The 17,774-nt window shown below is 35.5% G+C and overlaps 1 protein-coding gene across 2 annotated transcripts in view; it reads right to left on the reverse strand.

Annotated features, from left to right (window-relative positions):
- Window positions 1-14,426, reverse strand: part of LOC122294255 (helicase protein MOM1) — a 30,801-nt gene extending 16,375 nt beyond the window's left edge. The window contains exons 1-7 of one of the 2 annotated variants that reach the window (XM_043102845.1): window positions 14,256-14,426; window positions 11,368-12,024; window positions 10,403-10,949; window positions 9,375-9,459; window positions 1,285-1,430; window positions 865-1,061; window positions 615-745 (exon numbers count right to left, since the gene is read on the reverse strand). In XM_043102845.1, coding sequence (XP_042958779.1) covers window positions 615-745; window positions 865-1,061; window positions 1,285-1,430; window positions 9,375-9,459; window positions 10,403-10,949; window positions 11,368-12,016 — 1,755 coding nt within the window. In that variant the 5' untranslated portion in view covers window positions 12,017-12,024; window positions 14,256-14,426. Of the gene's footprint in view, window positions 1-614; window positions 746-864; window positions 1,062-1,284; window positions 1,431-9,374; window positions 9,460-10,402; window positions 10,950-11,367; window positions 12,025-14,255 lie in introns of those variants that run through there. The other variant, XM_043102846.1, reaches the window with a different exon arrangement.
- Between the last annotated feature and the right edge of the window lie 3,348 nt (window positions 14,427-17,774).

Consider the following 17,774-nt stretch of genomic DNA (forward strand, 5'->3'; position numbering starts at 1 on the left):
GGAATTAATTATCGTAACAATTTCCATTTTTGGAAGGAAGGGTAAGTAAGAAAAATCAGACTAATTCCAGGAGGTCCACAGGGCATTGCACAAGAAAAAGGGTAGCATACAGGTTCTCTATCAATATAGATGAATGGAAAGCATTTTGTATGAATCTACAGTGTGCAAGCCCTAAGCATACTTTTTGATAAAAAAAAATGGAACCCACATTAAAAACTCACTTTTTCATGATGGGTCCCACTTTTTTTCAAAAAGCTTGCATGGAGATGGCACAACCTAGGCATATAGTATTACTCGAAATGGATAAATGTCCAAAACATTTTTTTGATCCGTAAACAAATTTTTAATGATCAAAAGAGTACACAAGAGCCCAAGTATATGGGATTATATATAAGAGCAACGCCTAAGCATCCTAGTTTAAGAATGAATGCCCAAAACATAAAGAATCTAAGGAAAACATAGGTTAAAAAAGTGGAGACGTCGAACAAAGGAAATAGGCTCAATAAATAGAACAGAATTAAATCAAATGCAGAAGCATCTCACTACCATAAAAAGCACGTGTCACTTTGCAACTAGGCAACATCATCTATTTAATTATCGAAGTGATAAAGAACCTGTTTTGTTTTGGTGAATTTCTCAATAAGCCATGGGGCTTCAAGAAGTAACTGTTTTTCTGACACCCAACGATTATGAACATGAGCAAGACCTTTGTATTTAACAAAAAACTGCTTCTGCTTTTGCAAACCTACAATAAAGTCCCATAAGGCCAATGCATATTAACAAAAATCAACATTTTATAATATTATTCCAAGTTTATGAAAATTAATAACAAGGAAGATGAGAAACATAAAATGATGCCCATACCATTAACATCTGGCACCTCTACTTCTCTTTCATCCCAAATTGATTCTATTCCTTGTGAAACAGAATGCACGCCTGATTCTATCTTTTTTCTAACACATGAAATACAGTGCCAAACTCCTAGGGGAAGGAGGATGTTAAAAGGAGGATTTAGACAAGAAAGATGGTATCCTCTTCTGCACCCTTTTCCATCGCAGCACCTGAAAATGAACAAAAGCCATGAGAGAATAATATTTCACAAAATCAATGAAACTCAAGGAAAAAAGCATGTATGTTGCATTACAATCTGCGCGTGCGCACAACCATGCGACAATAAATATCTATCCATTAAATGAGAAGAGACATTTGGTATGTAAATCAAAATAATGCTAACACAGCAACCAATAACCCTCATACATAAACCAATAAAAAATGATCACCCACAAGAGCTTCCCACCAAGCTTGCAGACAACGCATGTATTTTGGTCACTTTCTGATTGAAGATCTACAGAAGACTCCTTTTGCCGCAAACAATTGATGCACTTTCCAGAATAACCAACCATAACAGCAGCTTCAGGATTCCCTCTATCCTAATGCAACACATTCAGAGAAATTATATTCATACAAAGATCAATTTCTCATCTTAGAAGATATGAAAACAAGCATACACAATTTTCAAGTAAACTGGCAAGGCACAGCCCAATGGTGAATTTAACCAGAATAAATAGTTCAGCAAGTTCTGAAAACATACACCAATGAAGCAGAGGTAGGACTCAAATTCAGAAAATAACATTTTATAGACAAAACCTATAAGCAAAAAAAATCAGTAGTATAGGTTTTGTCATAGTTCTAGGTTTTATTTCTCGTCCAATACATATTGCTACAATGATAAATGTATGCTTTTTCACCCTTATACATTTTGCTTCATAGACCATGGAGCATGTAGTCTTATAAAGCTTTATTTCTAAATTGGGAAGAGACGTATCATTGTTTTTCACAAGAACACCCATCAAAGATAGCTTCTCACAAATGCAACAGGAAAAATAATAGAATTAATTTTTGTTTGGAGGGAGGGCAGGGATACCCAAAGATTTTCCAATAAAATGTTCCATTTGAATCTTCTTAAAATGTCATCATGAACAAAAATGTATGCTTTCACTCATAGAAAATGATCGTTGGATGCCCCCTACCATTGCATATTGGTACTTAATGGGTACTTAGATTAATCCTCCCCCGAACTGACTGAGGCAGTTAAAGAACAGATGGCTTGGGTCAGGTATTCAGGCTGGATGGTATTGAGAATGTTTTTCCCCTCATTAACAGTAAGCCCATAATGATTATTTTAGACTTTTTATTTTATTTGTTTTTTCTTTTTTGTCTCAGGCAACTTTAAAAGCCCATGTTGAGAATCAAGAACAAAAAAAGAGAAAAAAAACTGATAAACATCCAAATCCAAAAACCCCAAAAATTATGTTCAGGGACAGAAACTCTTAAACAAGGGATGCCTAAAAAATTAGCAGTAAACATATGATCAGTAGATAATTCTTTTCAGCTAGTTTGACCGACATAATCAGAAGAAAATTTGAATGATTAAATAACACAAACTAGAGCAAGCACCAAATCATGAAGACACAGTAGCAAAAAGCGGCAACAGAAAGATCTATGCAGCAGAAAGCTATAAGACCTACCTTCTTGATGACCAACAAATACAGAAGGCACAGAAACAATTCCATCCTTGGTTTTGATCATTATACACACAAAACAGGCAGACAAGTAGGTACAATATTTCAGATAAAATCCCTCTTTCAAGGAGGCAGCGGGGATTCAAATTCCCCTGGGCAAAAAGTATAAAAATTTAGGCTTTCAAATTTTGGGCATAGATCCTCATAAAGAAGGCAATGAAAGATCTAAATTACTTGAAGGAAGAGCAAAGAGGATGCAGAGAGAGAGAGAGAGAGAGAGAGAGGATTTGGGGGGGGGGGGGGTCTGTATGCAAGGTGGTTCTCTGTACATCTAGCTTCCTCCATGTGGGCTCTGGATGACACTGACCGACTGCTATCAAAATCAGTCAACCAAGGCAAGAGGAGTGTGGGTTTTAAGATAAGGTGTAGATAACTCTTCTCAGCTAGTTTGACCGACATAATCAGAAGACAATTTTAACGATTAATTAACACAGAAATTGGAGCACCAAATCATGAAGACACAAGTGACAGCATGATACGTCTCCACTTGCCTTATTTTCTGTTATGAGTTGTATATATTTACTTCCTTATTTAGATAGCAGACTTTCCATACTTAGACAGATTTTGTACATAGTCATAGTTTCCTTTCTTGTAAATAGATTTAATTCCTGTAATTTAGCCTTGATTTCAGCCTTGTATCTTGCACACTTGTGCCTATATAATGAAAGGAAACCCTCACTCAGGAGGTATTGAATCATCTTGACATGGTATCAAGAGCCAGACCTTAAGGAATATTTCTGGTTCATTCTCGTGGGATATTTTTTTTCTGGTTGGAGGCTAGTGTTGACTCTGTCGGCACTTTCTGTGAGTTGTTTGCTTGTGGCTGGGCTGCGATTATTTTTTTCTTGGTGGTGGGTGTCAGTTTTCATCCCATCGGCACTGTTTGTGCTGGTTTCTTGCTGTCGTTGTTGCTGGGCTGTGCTATTTCTTGGAGTTTTGTAGCTGTCGGCAGTTTCTGTGACAGATTTGGGCTTCTCGGCAGTCTCTGTGTAGCTTTCAGCAGTTTACGTGCAGGAGCTTCTTGGCATTTCTATGAGTTTAATTTTTTTGGTTTCTCGACACCTTGGGTTTGTTTGATTCATGGCAGTTCCTTTTCTTTGGTTCTCGGCAATTTTCATTTTTTTTTGGTGCTTAGTAGATACGTGCAGCAGTATTATTCTTGGCTAGTTTCCATTTTATGAGCATCATGTCTTCAGATTCTTTTACTGTGAAATTTACGGGTAAAAATTATTCTGCTTGGGAATTTCAATTTCGCTTATTTGTTTTGGGGAAAGATTTATGGGGTCATATTGATGGTAGTGATCCCGCTCCTACTGAGCCTCCTAAGTTGGCTCAATGGACAATTAAAGATGCTAGGGTGATGACATGGATTTTAGGCTCTGTTGATCCCCTTATTGTTCTCAATCTAAGGCCTTATAAGACTGCTCAATCTATGTGGGAATACTTACGGAAAGTATATAATCACGACAATACTGCCCGGCGTTTTCAATTAGAATACGAGATTGCCAGTTACACTCAGGGCGATCTTTCTAGTCAAGATTATTTTTCTGGTTTTAATACTCTGTGGGGAGAGTTTACTGACATGATTTATGCCAAGGTTCCGGAAGCTTCTCTCTCTGTTGTGCAGGCTGTTCATGAACAAGTAAGCGTGATCAGTTTTTAATGAAGTTACGACCTGAATTTGAGGTCACTCGCTCCAATTTGATGAACCGTGATCCTGTGCCCTCTTTGGATGTTTGTTTTGGGGAGTTACTTCGTGAGGAGCAGCGTCTTGCCACCCAGGCCACTTATCAGCATGACAAAATGATACCCAATGCTGTGGCTTACACTGCTCACGGGAAAGGCAAGGGACGGGACATGCGGAACGTTCAATGCTTCAGCTGCAAGGAATACGGACATATTGCTGCCCACTGTGCCAGAAAATCTTGCAACTACTGTAAGAAGCCGGGCCATATTATTAAAGATTGTCCTACTCGTCCCCAGAATCGTCAGGCTAATGCTTATCAGGCTACTGTGGGTTCCTCTTCTTCTGCTACTACAGGAGATTCTTCTACTCTTACTACAGAGATGGTTCAGCAAATGATTATTTCAGCATTTTCAGCCTTAGGGCTACAAGGTAACGGTTCCCTTACATGGCTTGTTGATTCGGGTGCGTCTAATCACATGACTAGCTCTTCTGATACTCTTAGCAATGTTTGGCCTTATTATGGCTCATCACACATTCAGATTGCTAATAGTAGTCAGTTACCTATTCATGCTATTGGGGATGTTGATTCTACTGTTCAGGATGTTTTTGTATCACCTCAGCTCTCTACTAGTCTTATATCTGTTGGACAATTGGTTGATAACAACTGTGATGTTCGTTTTTCTCGTGATGGTTGTCTTGTGCAGGATCAGGTGTCGGGCCAGATACTCGCGAAGGGGCCAAAAGTTGGACGTTTATTTCCTCTACATTTTTCTCTTCCTACTGTTATTTCGTTTGCTTGTCACACTGTGAACAATAAGTATGAAGTATGGCACAAACGGTTGGGTCATCCTAATTCCGTTGTTTTATCTCATGTAATAAATTCTGGTTTGTTGGGCAATAAAGATAATTTTTCTTCTCATCTTTCTTTTGATTGCTCCACATGCAAATTAGGTAAAAGTAAGTCTCTTTCTTTTCCTTCTCATGGTAGTCATGCTGAACATTGTTTCGATTTGATTCATAGTGATGTATGGGGCATTTCTCCTGTTATCTCGCATGCCAATTATAAATACTTTGTTACTTTCATTGATGATTATACGAAGTATACCTGGATTTATTTTCTTCGTTCTAAATCTGAGGTCTTCTCTGTTTTCCAACAATTCACTGCTTATGTTGAGACTCAATTTTCTTCTCACATTAAAATTCCAAGGACTGATTCAGGTGGTGAATATATGTCTCGTGAGTTTCATGATTTTCTTCAACAACGTGGCATTGTTTCTCAACATTCTTGTCCTTATACACCTCAGCAGAATGGTGTCGCTGAACGTAAAAATCGACATTTGTTGGATGTTGTTCGTACTTTATTGCTTCAATCATCTGTTCCTTCTAAATTCTGGGTTGAAGCCTTGTCTACGGCTGTTTATTTAATTAATAGATTGCCGTCGAGTGTCCTGAATTTTGAAACTCCTTACTTTTGTCTTTATCATCGGCATCCTAGCTACCTTGATATGCATACTTTTGGCTGTGTTTGTTTTGTTCATTTACCTTCCCATGAGCGTCATAAACTATCTGCTCAATCGGTCAAATGTGCTTTTATGGGTTATAGTACTTCGCACAAAGGTTATGTTTGCTATGATCCATGCTCTAATCGATTTCGCATTTCTCGTCATGTTGTTTTCTTTGAAAATCAGTCATTCTTTTCTTCTCATGTTGAGTCTTTGCCTGAGATGCCTGTCTTGCCTAATTTTGATGACTTGGTTTCTTCTTCTATTCGCTTCAAACCTGGCCTTGTCTATGAAAGACAACATCCTACTTTGCCCCTTCCTGAGCCTGATCCGCCATCTGAGCCTGCTCCGACTGCATCTTCTACGGGTGATCCGGACACTATCACAGTTCCTCGTCGTTCGACCAGAGTGTCTCGTCCGCCTGATCGGTATGGTTTCTCCCATACCTCTCTTCATACTACTTTATCTTCCATTCCTATTCCGTCCGGATATTCTGCGGCCGCTAAACATGATTGTTGGCGTGGGGCGATGGCTGATGAACTTCAAGCTCTTCAAGATAATCATACATGGGATGTTGTCCCTTGTCCTGCTCAGGTGAAACCTATTGGTTGCAAATGGGTTTATTCTATCAAGCTGCGTTCCGATGGGACTCTGGATCGATATAAGGCTCATTTGGTTGCACTTGGCAATAGGCAAGAGTATGGAGTGGACTATGAGGAGACTTTTGCTCCGGTGGCTAAGATGACTACAGTGCAAACCGTCCTTTCTGTTGCTGCCTCTAAAGGTTGGTCTTTTCATCAAATGGATGTAAAAAATGCCTTTCTTCATGGCGACCTTAAAGAAGAGATATACATGACCATTCCACCTGGTTTGTCCTCTTCTTCTCCCTCAGATGTCTGTAAGTTGAAACGCTCGTTATATGGGTTGAAACAAGCTCCTCGTGCATGGTTTGATAAATTCCGCTCCACTTTGCTTCAATTTTCCTTTAAGCAGAGTCAATATGACTCTTCTTTATTTTTCTGCAAAACATCGATTGGAATTGTTCTTCTTCTGGTTTATGTTGATGATATTGTTATTACTGGGACGGATTCTGTCTTGATCACCCAACTGCAGCAGCATCTTCAAGCCTCATTTCATATGAAGGACCTTGGTCCTCTTACATACTTCTTGGGGTTGGAAGTTCATACTGATCTATCTGGCATTTTTTTGAATCAGCATAAATATACTCAGGATCTGATTACTTTGGCTGGTCTCCAGGATACTTCTTCTGTGGATACTCCTTTGGAAGTAAACACGAAATATCGTCGGGACGAGGGTGATCTCCTCTCTGATCCTACTCTGTATCGACAATTAGTGGGGAGCCTGAACTATTTGACTATTACTCGGCCTGATATTTCATTTGCTGTCTAGCAGGTTAGTCAGTTCATGCAGGCTCCCCGTCATCTACATTTTGCTGCTGTTCGTCGTATTATTCGCTATCTTCGTGGCTCTCCTAGCCGTGGCCTGTTCTTTCCTACTGGGACTTCTCTTAATCTTGTGGCTTACAGTGACACTAATTGGGCGGGATGTCCTGATACGCGACGCTCTGTTACAGGCTGGTGCATGTTTCTTGGTGACTCCTTGATCTCTTGGAAGAGTAAGAAACAGGATCGTGTTTCCAAATCTTCCACTGAATCTGAATACCGTGCGATGTCTGCTGCTTGCTCTGAGATTCTTTGGCTTCATGGTCTCCTCGCTGAGCTTGGTTGCGCTCAGTCTGATCCTACTCCTCTCCACACTGACAACACTAGTGCCATTCAAATTGTTGCCAATCCCGTTTTTCATGAACGCACGAAACACATTGAGGTGGACTGTCATTCCATTCGGGAAGTATTGGACACACACATCATTTCTCTTCCTCATATTTCTACTGACCTCCAGATTGCTGATGTATTTACTAAGGCCATGACACGACACCGTCATCAGTTTCTTGTGGGCAAATTGATGCTTCTTGACCGACCAGCATCAATTTGAGGGGGGATGACAGCATGATACGTCTCCACTTGCCTTATTTTCTGTTATGAGTTGTATATATTTACTTCCTTATTTAGATAGCAGACTTTCCATACTTAGACAGATTTTGTACATAGTCATAGTTTCCTTTCTTGTAAATAGATTTAATTCCTGTAATTTAGCCTTGATTTCAGCCTTGTATCTTGCACACTTGTGCCTATATAATGAAAGGAAACCCTCACTCAGGAGATATTGAATCATCTTGACAACAAGTAGCCAAAAGTGGCAACAGAAAGACCTAGGCAGCAGAATGCTATAAGACCTACCATCTTGATGATCAGTAAATGCAGAAGGCACAGAAACAATTCCATCATTGGTTTTGATCAAGATATACCCAAAAAATGCAGACAAGTAGGTACAATATTTCAGATAAAAGCTTTAAGAGAATAGGAATCAGACCCAAAAAATATAAAAATTTAGGCTTTGAAATTTTGGGCATGGATCCACAATAAAGAAGGTCATAAAAGATCTGAATGACTTGAATGAAGAGAGAAAGAGAGACTGTTTGTGTGCAAGGTGGTTGCTTCCTCCATGTGGGGCTCTGGATGTCAATAGCATGAATTCAAAACACTGACCCACTGCTATCAAAATCAATCAACCAAGTCAAGAGGAGTGTGGGTTTTAAGATGAGGTGGGAGTGATGCAAGAGATGAAGGGGTCTGGAGGTCTGTGGTGCAACAGAGACTCAAAGATGATGGGATTGAATCGTGTAGGGTTTCAGTGAAAATAGGATAATCATGTGAGCCGGGTTCTTAATTCATTTAAACCAACAACTGTTCAACCTTCCAATCAGGTTGCTTAATTTTCAACTCGAACCAACCCAATAAAGCGGCCGACATTATCAGGTCAGATCTGACGGGCAGATTGGGCTTACTGTTTTCCTGAACAGCCCTAATGCACTCATACAAACGCCTAGTTCACTTTGATTTCATAAGTAACCAAGCTAGCACACAAACTTTTATCATGAAACGATCTTTCAGCCTTATCATTTTGCACCTCTGCTATTACAATCTGCAGTCAAATTTGTGTGATGGAAATTACAGGGGTCACAATCTACAGACTAATATCAAGATAACAAATCTGACTGCTAGGACTCTTATCAAAACTACAGTACTATTTCCAAGGGGCTTCAAAACAACTAGATAAAACAAATATCCACTATATCAGATCTGTTATTCAACTTCTTCCACAAAATGATGGAAGTGCCTCGCCCAAAAATAAAATGACACATAAGGGTCACCATGAATAGAGAGGGCAGAAATACCATACCAAAGGATAGACTGGAAAAGGAAATTTTTCATATCTGATTAAGTTACATTTTAATCTACCTAGACAGCATGAGAAACTATTAATAGAATTCACAAAAAAAAAAAAAAAAAAAAAAAAAAAAAAAAAAAAAGAAACATTACTAGAATTACAAAAATATTTTTATGCTCCCAATAAGAGAACCAAGAGAATGCAAGATAATAGATGAAGTGGAAGCATGTGCAGAGAACAAGAAGTAAAGAAAAAGTAAACACATTTCCATTTTTTAAGTAAATATGAACCGACCTTATTGATAGAGATGTTGGATGACTCCCAGTTTAACTTCGTGTTGCAAGAGCAGTACTGCTCCTTTGTTGAATCATCATCAACTCTGCAAAATATATAAGACAAGAAAAGCAAAAACAAACAGGAAAATAAATCTTTAGACCATACACAGGATTTTTTTTTATATAATCTTTAGACCATACACAGGATTTTTTTTTATATAATCTTTAGACCATACACAGGATTTTTTTTATATAAGTAGCATAGAGGAAGATAAACATTATATGACGATCCCAAGCATACAATCTAAGCAAGTTTCTTGCCATGTTGGAATGGCCTGAGTCATAATGTCAATATTCTAGACACAGGAAATTATAAACCAGAAGGTTAGGAAGTTTATATATCAGCAAACAATATACAGTTTCTAATTTTTACTTTTACCTACTACAAAGTTATATAGTGCCTCTCATTTCAATTCTTTAATCACTTTTGCTTAAGAGTTACATACATGGTGATTGGTCAAATGCATTAATTAACTGCAAAAATTACAAGAATATGAGAATATTCACAAAATTATAATAAAAAAGATTGGAATGTATGCAGTTGAAAGGTAGAGAACAACCTATGTGGCAGGATTTACCAGGTATAATTTGGCGAAAACCTACACTTCGATACCATATACAGCTTCTGATTTACAATTCTAAACAGGTACATAAGACAAGGCTATGAGAGGGATTCACACATCAAGAAATCATATACATAGTATAATTACATGTACCTAATATAAAAAAGCATTCACCCTCTAGAGTACAATTTCATAATATTGTGCTTAACAAGTTTAATGCGTGTTAGTCAACGATATATACCAATGCAGAGTGTAACAATAGCAACAGAGCTAATTCTGAATCCGGACCTCTTAGATGTAGAAATAGCAAAAGCATGTACACAATGAAGAAATAGTGATTGGCATCATATAATATTTATAGCATAGCGAACTACCACCTATAGAAAAAGTGGATACAGTTAGAGCATTCTGAATAAATAACCACCTTTGTCTCTTATAACAACTGCCACTTGTCTCAACAAGATTGTTTCTTTCACACCCAAATGGCGATGAAGGGACAGAATCAGCAATTGGGCTGCAGATATCTTTACTTGCAATTATTGCAGAAGTATCAGAATCCATATCTACTGCCTTTCTTTTTCTATTTGAAGTTATTAATTCCCAATACTTTTCCAAATTTCTGTCAAGTGTCTTCTCCTTAAATGCAGAATCTATCAACTTCGTTGTTTGCAGTTTCTCCTCTACAGAGCCATCCACCAGTAAGGACACACTAGTTAAGTCCACAGAAATGTGCCTCTGACTTGGGTGGGACGATCCTACTGCCCTGTTATCTTCTAATATTTCATTTAAGAATTTATGCACATTAGAATCTGACCTCACCAAAGCTGTGTCACAAGATCTCCCAACAGATTCTTCTCTCAGTTCCTGCTCTCTCTTTTCACTGCACTTGTCAACTCCATCACCTTCACCTCCACAATTACCACTACCTCCCTGGGAGGACTTATCCAGCGTATTCCACTCCTTGTGATGTGCTACAAGACAATCAAAGTGTAAGAATAATCAAGATAACTGATTAAACCTTCCCCTCAGAACAATCTATTTGCAAACAACTGGTCTACCATAAGAGAACTAGTATTTGAGAAGTGTTAGGTCTACACACAAAGAAGTTTACATGTTGATGTGGCTTAATGTAATACTTGGATAAAATTAATTAAAAAAGCTTTACAATCTGATGGATCACATTTAACAACATCCACATGTAAACTTTTTTGTGTAAGATTGTGTGTGTAGACCAATCATTTCTCCTAGTATTTATAATCACTGCATAAACTAATTGTCCATTCCTACCACAAAAGTTGCAAAGCATTTTCTCCCACAAAAGAGTATGACTTTACAACACCAAATAACAAAAAAGAAAATTAAAGGAGGGGAAAAAGAAATCTCAATTACCTGCTGCTGTAACTTTCTTTAATTGTTTTTTAAACAATGCCCTATAAGCACGAGCATCCATTCTCCTATTTTTTGCAGGTTCAGATTTCAAATCCTTTTTTTCATTTTTTTCAATCTCTTTAGTTTCCAGCGTCAACAGTTTCACACGCTTTTCCTTCTTTTCCTTTTTTTGCTTAATATCTGTTAACCTCAAGCTTTTATCAGATTTTTTTGATCCAGAAGAACTTGGCCAGGAGATCTTCTTACTCCTCTCAGCCCCTCTCAAAGGACTTGTCATCCCCTTATTCTCAATTCTCTCGGATTTCCTCTTGATTGAAGGAGGACTTGCCATCCCCTTATTCTCAATTCTCTCAGATCTCCTCTTGATTGAAGGACTTGGTGTCCCCTTATTTTCAATTCTCTCGGATTTCCTCTTAATTGAAGGAGAAGTTGGCGTCTGCTTATCAAGACGCTCAGATTTTCGAGTACTTTGAGGGCTTGGAATCATCTTGCTCTTCAATGATGATTCTCTAGTAGATCTTCTCAAACCAGATGTATCTAATGTTGTGGAGCCTGAGGTACTCGATTCTTTGCCAACGCTATGCCTCCCTTTGGAACTGTTACTGTCATTATCCTTAATTTTGCAACTAGATTGAGTATCACTTTCCATCCCTTCGGCTGTAAATGGTGAACAGGAGAATTAATGGCTACAAATCCATGATTAACATATCCATTGAGTATTTTACATTAGTTCACAATTCTGAATAAAAAGAATGCCACAAGATGAATGAGGATCTTCCTCCAACAAGAATATATATCAAGCACACATTCCAATGGATGCTCAAACAGCCTTCTACATGTCACCATAGAATCAATTACAACATTCTACTAGATTTTGAGATTTGTTTAGAGTTCTAAGGAATATAAGATGTATATGCATCATATATCAGCTAATTCAGCACCACTGAATACACCCTCAATGTTTCTTCACAAGTCTGGTCCCATGATGCCTCTCCACAATGTTGCTTCCCAGGACTAGGGGAAAATGTGCCAAAGGAAGAAGAGCACTCCCAATGGATGCTCTATAATACAATTTTCTTTAAAATATAAAGAAATTCTCTCAAAAGTGTCCTCCAATGGATCTTGTATTCCATTTTTTATTTTACATTTTGCGATAGGAACCCACTAGATGTGGAGGGAACTATTCATCATTGTAAACATTTTAAATTAGTTTCTCTCTCCTGTTGTTGATTTTCTATTGGAGAAAAAGTATTAAAAAGTATAATATTTAAATGATATGAAGAAAAAATTGATAAACCGATGTATGGTATATTGTAAAAATTAGTATGTAAAATAGAAAAAATGGGTTTTGGTGATGTATTTTGAGGGATAGGATGAAGGATCCATTGGGAGTGCTCAGCTACATGTATATATTGAGCATGCTTTTTTGAATCAAGTGCAAATGCAGGTGTAAAAATATTCTTCTCACGAGAAGAAACTTATAGCAACCTCCAACTTTACATGAGATTAAAAAAGTGGAAGTAGGTGACTTCTTCTAAGCATATGAATACTTGATGCTACTAGGCATGTGAGAAGACCCCTTCTTTAGAAAATTATTCCATTATTAAGCCATAGTCATACCCCAAAGGAAGAACTAGTGTTTAGATCGTCTACCAAAGTTACTCAATCCAGGAAGGGAATTTTGAACAAACCATTTCCAAAATTAGGATAATGACACAGACACCTTCAATTACAAGCGTGGGGAAAATGAATGTACAACAAAATGAAATTACCATGCCGAAGATAAAAATGATAGTATTTTTATAAGTGATGATAAAAAGTCATAAGTCAAAAGAAGCAACTCACACTAAATGACCATGAAGAAAAAGGGCAAAAACAAGTGAATGTTTACCCAGTGATACTATTAGAAACGTCCTGCTACTTATAAGAAAAACTATTAGCTTCTATGGCATTAAGTTGGAGAAAGAGTTCACAGACTCCTATTTTTTTTAAAGGAAGTGACAGGAAAAAATATTCATTTTGAGAACCCCATAATTGAATGTCCTTCTCTTTCTTTGAAGAATACCAGGAGAAAACTAAAATGAAATCATTCTTAATCAATTCCTCAGTCTTTCTTTCATTCCATAAGAACCAAATGGAACCTAAAACTTTTGCCAAAGATACCAATAAACATATTCCAGTCTTTTCAGACACCCTTTCCAAAAAAAATTGGACCTAAAGGCTTTCTAACACATAATGAGAGCAACATTGATTATTCATCAGCTAAAAAATAAAGATCCAAGTTACTGCCTCTAACACCTGAGGAGATACTATCTATGCTAACCATCTATTATACATTTGTCTACATTTCTTTTTTCTCCAAAAATGAAACTTGTCATCGTCCAGCATAAGCAATCTCTCAACATACCCATAACACTTATCGTGCCACTGCAACATCATCATGTTCAGAGGACCAGCTAACAGTAATGGTAAAACCTTATACTGTTGGATCACCTTAATGGAATTTCTAGAGGTACAACTCCAAGTTTAAATTATACAGAATTAACTTCAACGTATAGACACGATCACAACCAAACCAACTGATACGTAAAAGAGTACAAAAGGCCAAAACCAAGCATGCGTCTTTCGCATTCAATAAAAGGCTCAAACTAGATCTCAATCACACAATGTCACAGCTCTGAAACCTGGAAACCCTAATTTATTTCCCACAAACAACAACAGGCAAGCAAATCAACATCAATTATTTACCCACATTTTTAATTACACAATCATACAATCATGAAGAATCCAAACAGAAGCCCTAACTACCAAGTAAGAACAAATTTCAGTTTGATACAGTTTCATTGCAGAGCACAGGCCTACTTAAGAAATGCGAGAAACTAACCCACCCGCATAAAAACTTCGGCGTTGAACTAATTTCCAAGGGGAAAAAAGAGTTGAGAAGCTTTCTTAGAAACTGCTTAGCTAAGCATCTTCATGCAAAACCCACGAAATTTCCCGAGAGAACAACCAGAAAAGGAAAAAAAAAAAATACGAATGAAAAAGTTGATGCGTTCTGTGGCGAGTGAATGTATATAATATTTATAGTTAGAATTCCGTGTTAGTTTCGGACTTCGGAGGATGAAGATAATTTGTTTCGTGACTATTTTGACCTTGTATTAAAGGACGAAATTACCCTTAATTAATTATACTTTCCTAAAATTTATTAACTCATCTCATCTCATATTATCCTATCTTAACTTATCTAATCTAATTATTAAAATTTTTACAAAAAATAAAATAAATATTTAATTTTTTCAAATATTAAAAAATATATATTAAAAATATATTATTTTATTTATTATTTATTTTTTATTTTATTTCAATTCACCGATCTCAATCTCATTTTACTTCAAAAAAAAATTTTTTTTATCATTCTCACACTTCACACATCACATTTATTTTAATTTTTTTTTATTTTTTCTATAATAAATATATAATATATGAATGATAAATAAAATAATTCAATTAGTTTAATAAAAATAAAATGAAATAAAAAATAAAAAATAATATTTTAATATATAAAATGTATGTTGTAAGATAATATGTAGGACTTCTCTTTCTAAAATAATAGAAAACTTACCGTAAAATCTCAAACGACTTTCCCGCCATTCGAGACACGAGTAGCTTTTTCTATCCCAACTTCGGCCAACACGTGTCCATAATATTATTACATCGTAGTAGGGGAACGTGTTGGATGATCAATGATTCAATTCGTAGGTTAAAGCTAGGGTGTAAAAAAAACTAATTCGGTCTAAATTTTAAGCGATGTGATGCGGTAATGTAACAATCCGGCCCAATATTCTGAAAATAAAATTTTATTGGGCCTAGATTTCGTTGATGGGCTACGTTGGAAGCCCAATTACTATTAGATAACCACGGATCCAAAACTTATTCTTTGGCGATTAATAGTTTTGTGAGATCCAATAGTTATTTTTCTCAATCCAAATATTTTACTCAGTTATAATATGTCTAATTATATGATACCTACGTTTAAATGACTTTTGTATAAAATTTGATGTGTATTAAATTATATATTCTCCATGATATGTATTAAATCAGCATAATATTAAGACATATTATTTCATACAATTTAGTGACGCTTAAATACTTCTTATAGGTGCAAGCTACAAAGTAAGTAATTTAATCACAAATTAGAATTATCACAGTTCAGCTTATATAAATTATTATTAGAACCAGTTCTTTAACTGTCATTTTTATATACCACCCATGTCATATGTAAGCATGTCACCCAATATAGCATACGATCATGTGCATTCAGTATCATGTTCAGATTTAGTAATTTATAGTTATTTATATCAATATGCATATCATATATCTCATGTCGCATAAGACACATAAGCTATCTTAAGTTCAAGTATAAAATAAGATAAGATCAGTAAATCAGATAGTCATTCAGATACATGGTACCAGTGCAGCTCAAATCAGGGTGGCTGTGCAAGCCACGCTCAAGCGTGGTCCACCATAGTATGCCAGAATACTATACGCGGCTTCCCTTGATGCAACAGGATGTGAGGCCAATGCAAAACCTTACACACAGAGTTAAGTGCAATGGTCAATCAACTCAATAAAATCAAATCATTTAGACATGTCAGAATAATCAGTTAATTCAGATAATCAAATGAAGTTATGCACAACATAAGCATAAGCATGATCAATCATGTTTTAAAGATTCTCAACATGAACGAAAATCTGAAAAATCCTCTGATTAGTAGGTTATATTGTGATGAGTTTCTTACTGAGTGTTCAATTTATTTTAGGTTATTCCTATTTTTTCTTAAAACTCCACCCAAGTTAGGATGATGATTAGTACGAGCAGGTGGGCCAAACTTAGAAGGAGCAAACTATAAACTTAGTGACTTTGTTGTTTGATCTTCATTTCAATTGGTTTGAGAAATTGAGTTATGTTTTATTAAAACAACTTATTTTATAAACTCTTTTAAGTGATGAACAATATTTTCACAAATTATGCAAGTTTCTTGCATGGCTTTATGTGAGTAAGCAAGTGACATTTCTGACCTTAATAGGGGAAGGGGGGGTGTTACAGGTACCCATTCTAATCCTAAATTAATGTAGTATTTATTTTCATATTTTGAAAATCAATTTAAACCAAATCAGATCAGTGTATAAATTTCTAATTTTTTATATTATATATAATGTTTTGTCTTATATTATATATATATATATATATTATATGCTAAATTTGCAATTAATATAATATGGAATTCTAATTTTATTATTCAAAGTATATTATTCTTATAACATAAAATTAATACAACATGTCATATAACATAAAATTAATTTTATAATTTTCAATATAATATTGATATCACATATAAATTTTAATCTTATAACATAAACATTAATATTAAGTTATTAATATAAACTTATTTTTGATATACATGTAATGTATTCATACTATAATATAAATACACTAATAATTTAGTTTATGTAAACATCATATTATTACTAACACAGATAATCAGTAAATAATAAAAAAGTGTGTAACTTTTATGAGTATAGTAAAAGTTCTACATAGAGAATATCTGAGTCATCAATCGTAAGGTGATTGTAAGTATAAAATACATTCTACATAGATGTTTTGAAGCGGTATTACTTAAATGTGTAATAGGTTTCTATCTCTACCTTTAAGTAAGTTAAATAGTGAATTTGAGAATTCTCAATGGATACTTTGAGGCAAGGATGTAGGTAGTAGGGTTAAATCTTGTTAAAATACTGAATTTGTATCTCTCTTACTTTTACTCTTTATATTTATTGTTACTTAGTATTTTATTCAACTTTTATATTGTGTTTTTAATTTGTAATAATTAATTTATATATATATATATATATATATAAAACAACCAAATTCACCACCTATTGAATTAGTCATCTAGGCAACAAATACAAATGTATTCCTGAATTGTTTTCAGTGCGGAGTGATCAAAAATGGCCAAGATGTTTGCTCACTCCTACCAAAGACAACCATGCATGGGGTAGGATAAAGATCAATATGGTCCATGGATTCGAGTGAAGGAACAAATTTCATTTTAGGTGATCGATGACAAAAATTCTATTTAACAAATAAAGAGTTCAGAGGTTGTTAATGTCTAAAATTTACATAACAAGATGAAAAGGAGAAAATAATTATTCTCGACCCATGATGATAGTTCGAGCTTCGATACGGTGCTCTTTACATTCTTCCTTGAAATAAATAATAAATAATAAATAAGTGAATAAAAATAAATAAAAAGAGATATAAACATTTATGTTGTTTGACATAAAAGCATATGTTCACAAGTTGTTATTCACTATAATATGCAATTTTATAATATCTCATAGCCTTA

Source organism: Carya illinoinensis, chromosome 14 (assembly GCF_018687715.1).
Source record: "Carya illinoinensis cultivar Pawnee chromosome 14, C.illinoinensisPawnee_v1, whole genome shotgun sequence".
NCBI classification, from domain to species: Eukaryota; Viridiplantae; Streptophyta; class Magnoliopsida; order Fagales; family Juglandaceae; genus Carya; species Carya illinoinensis.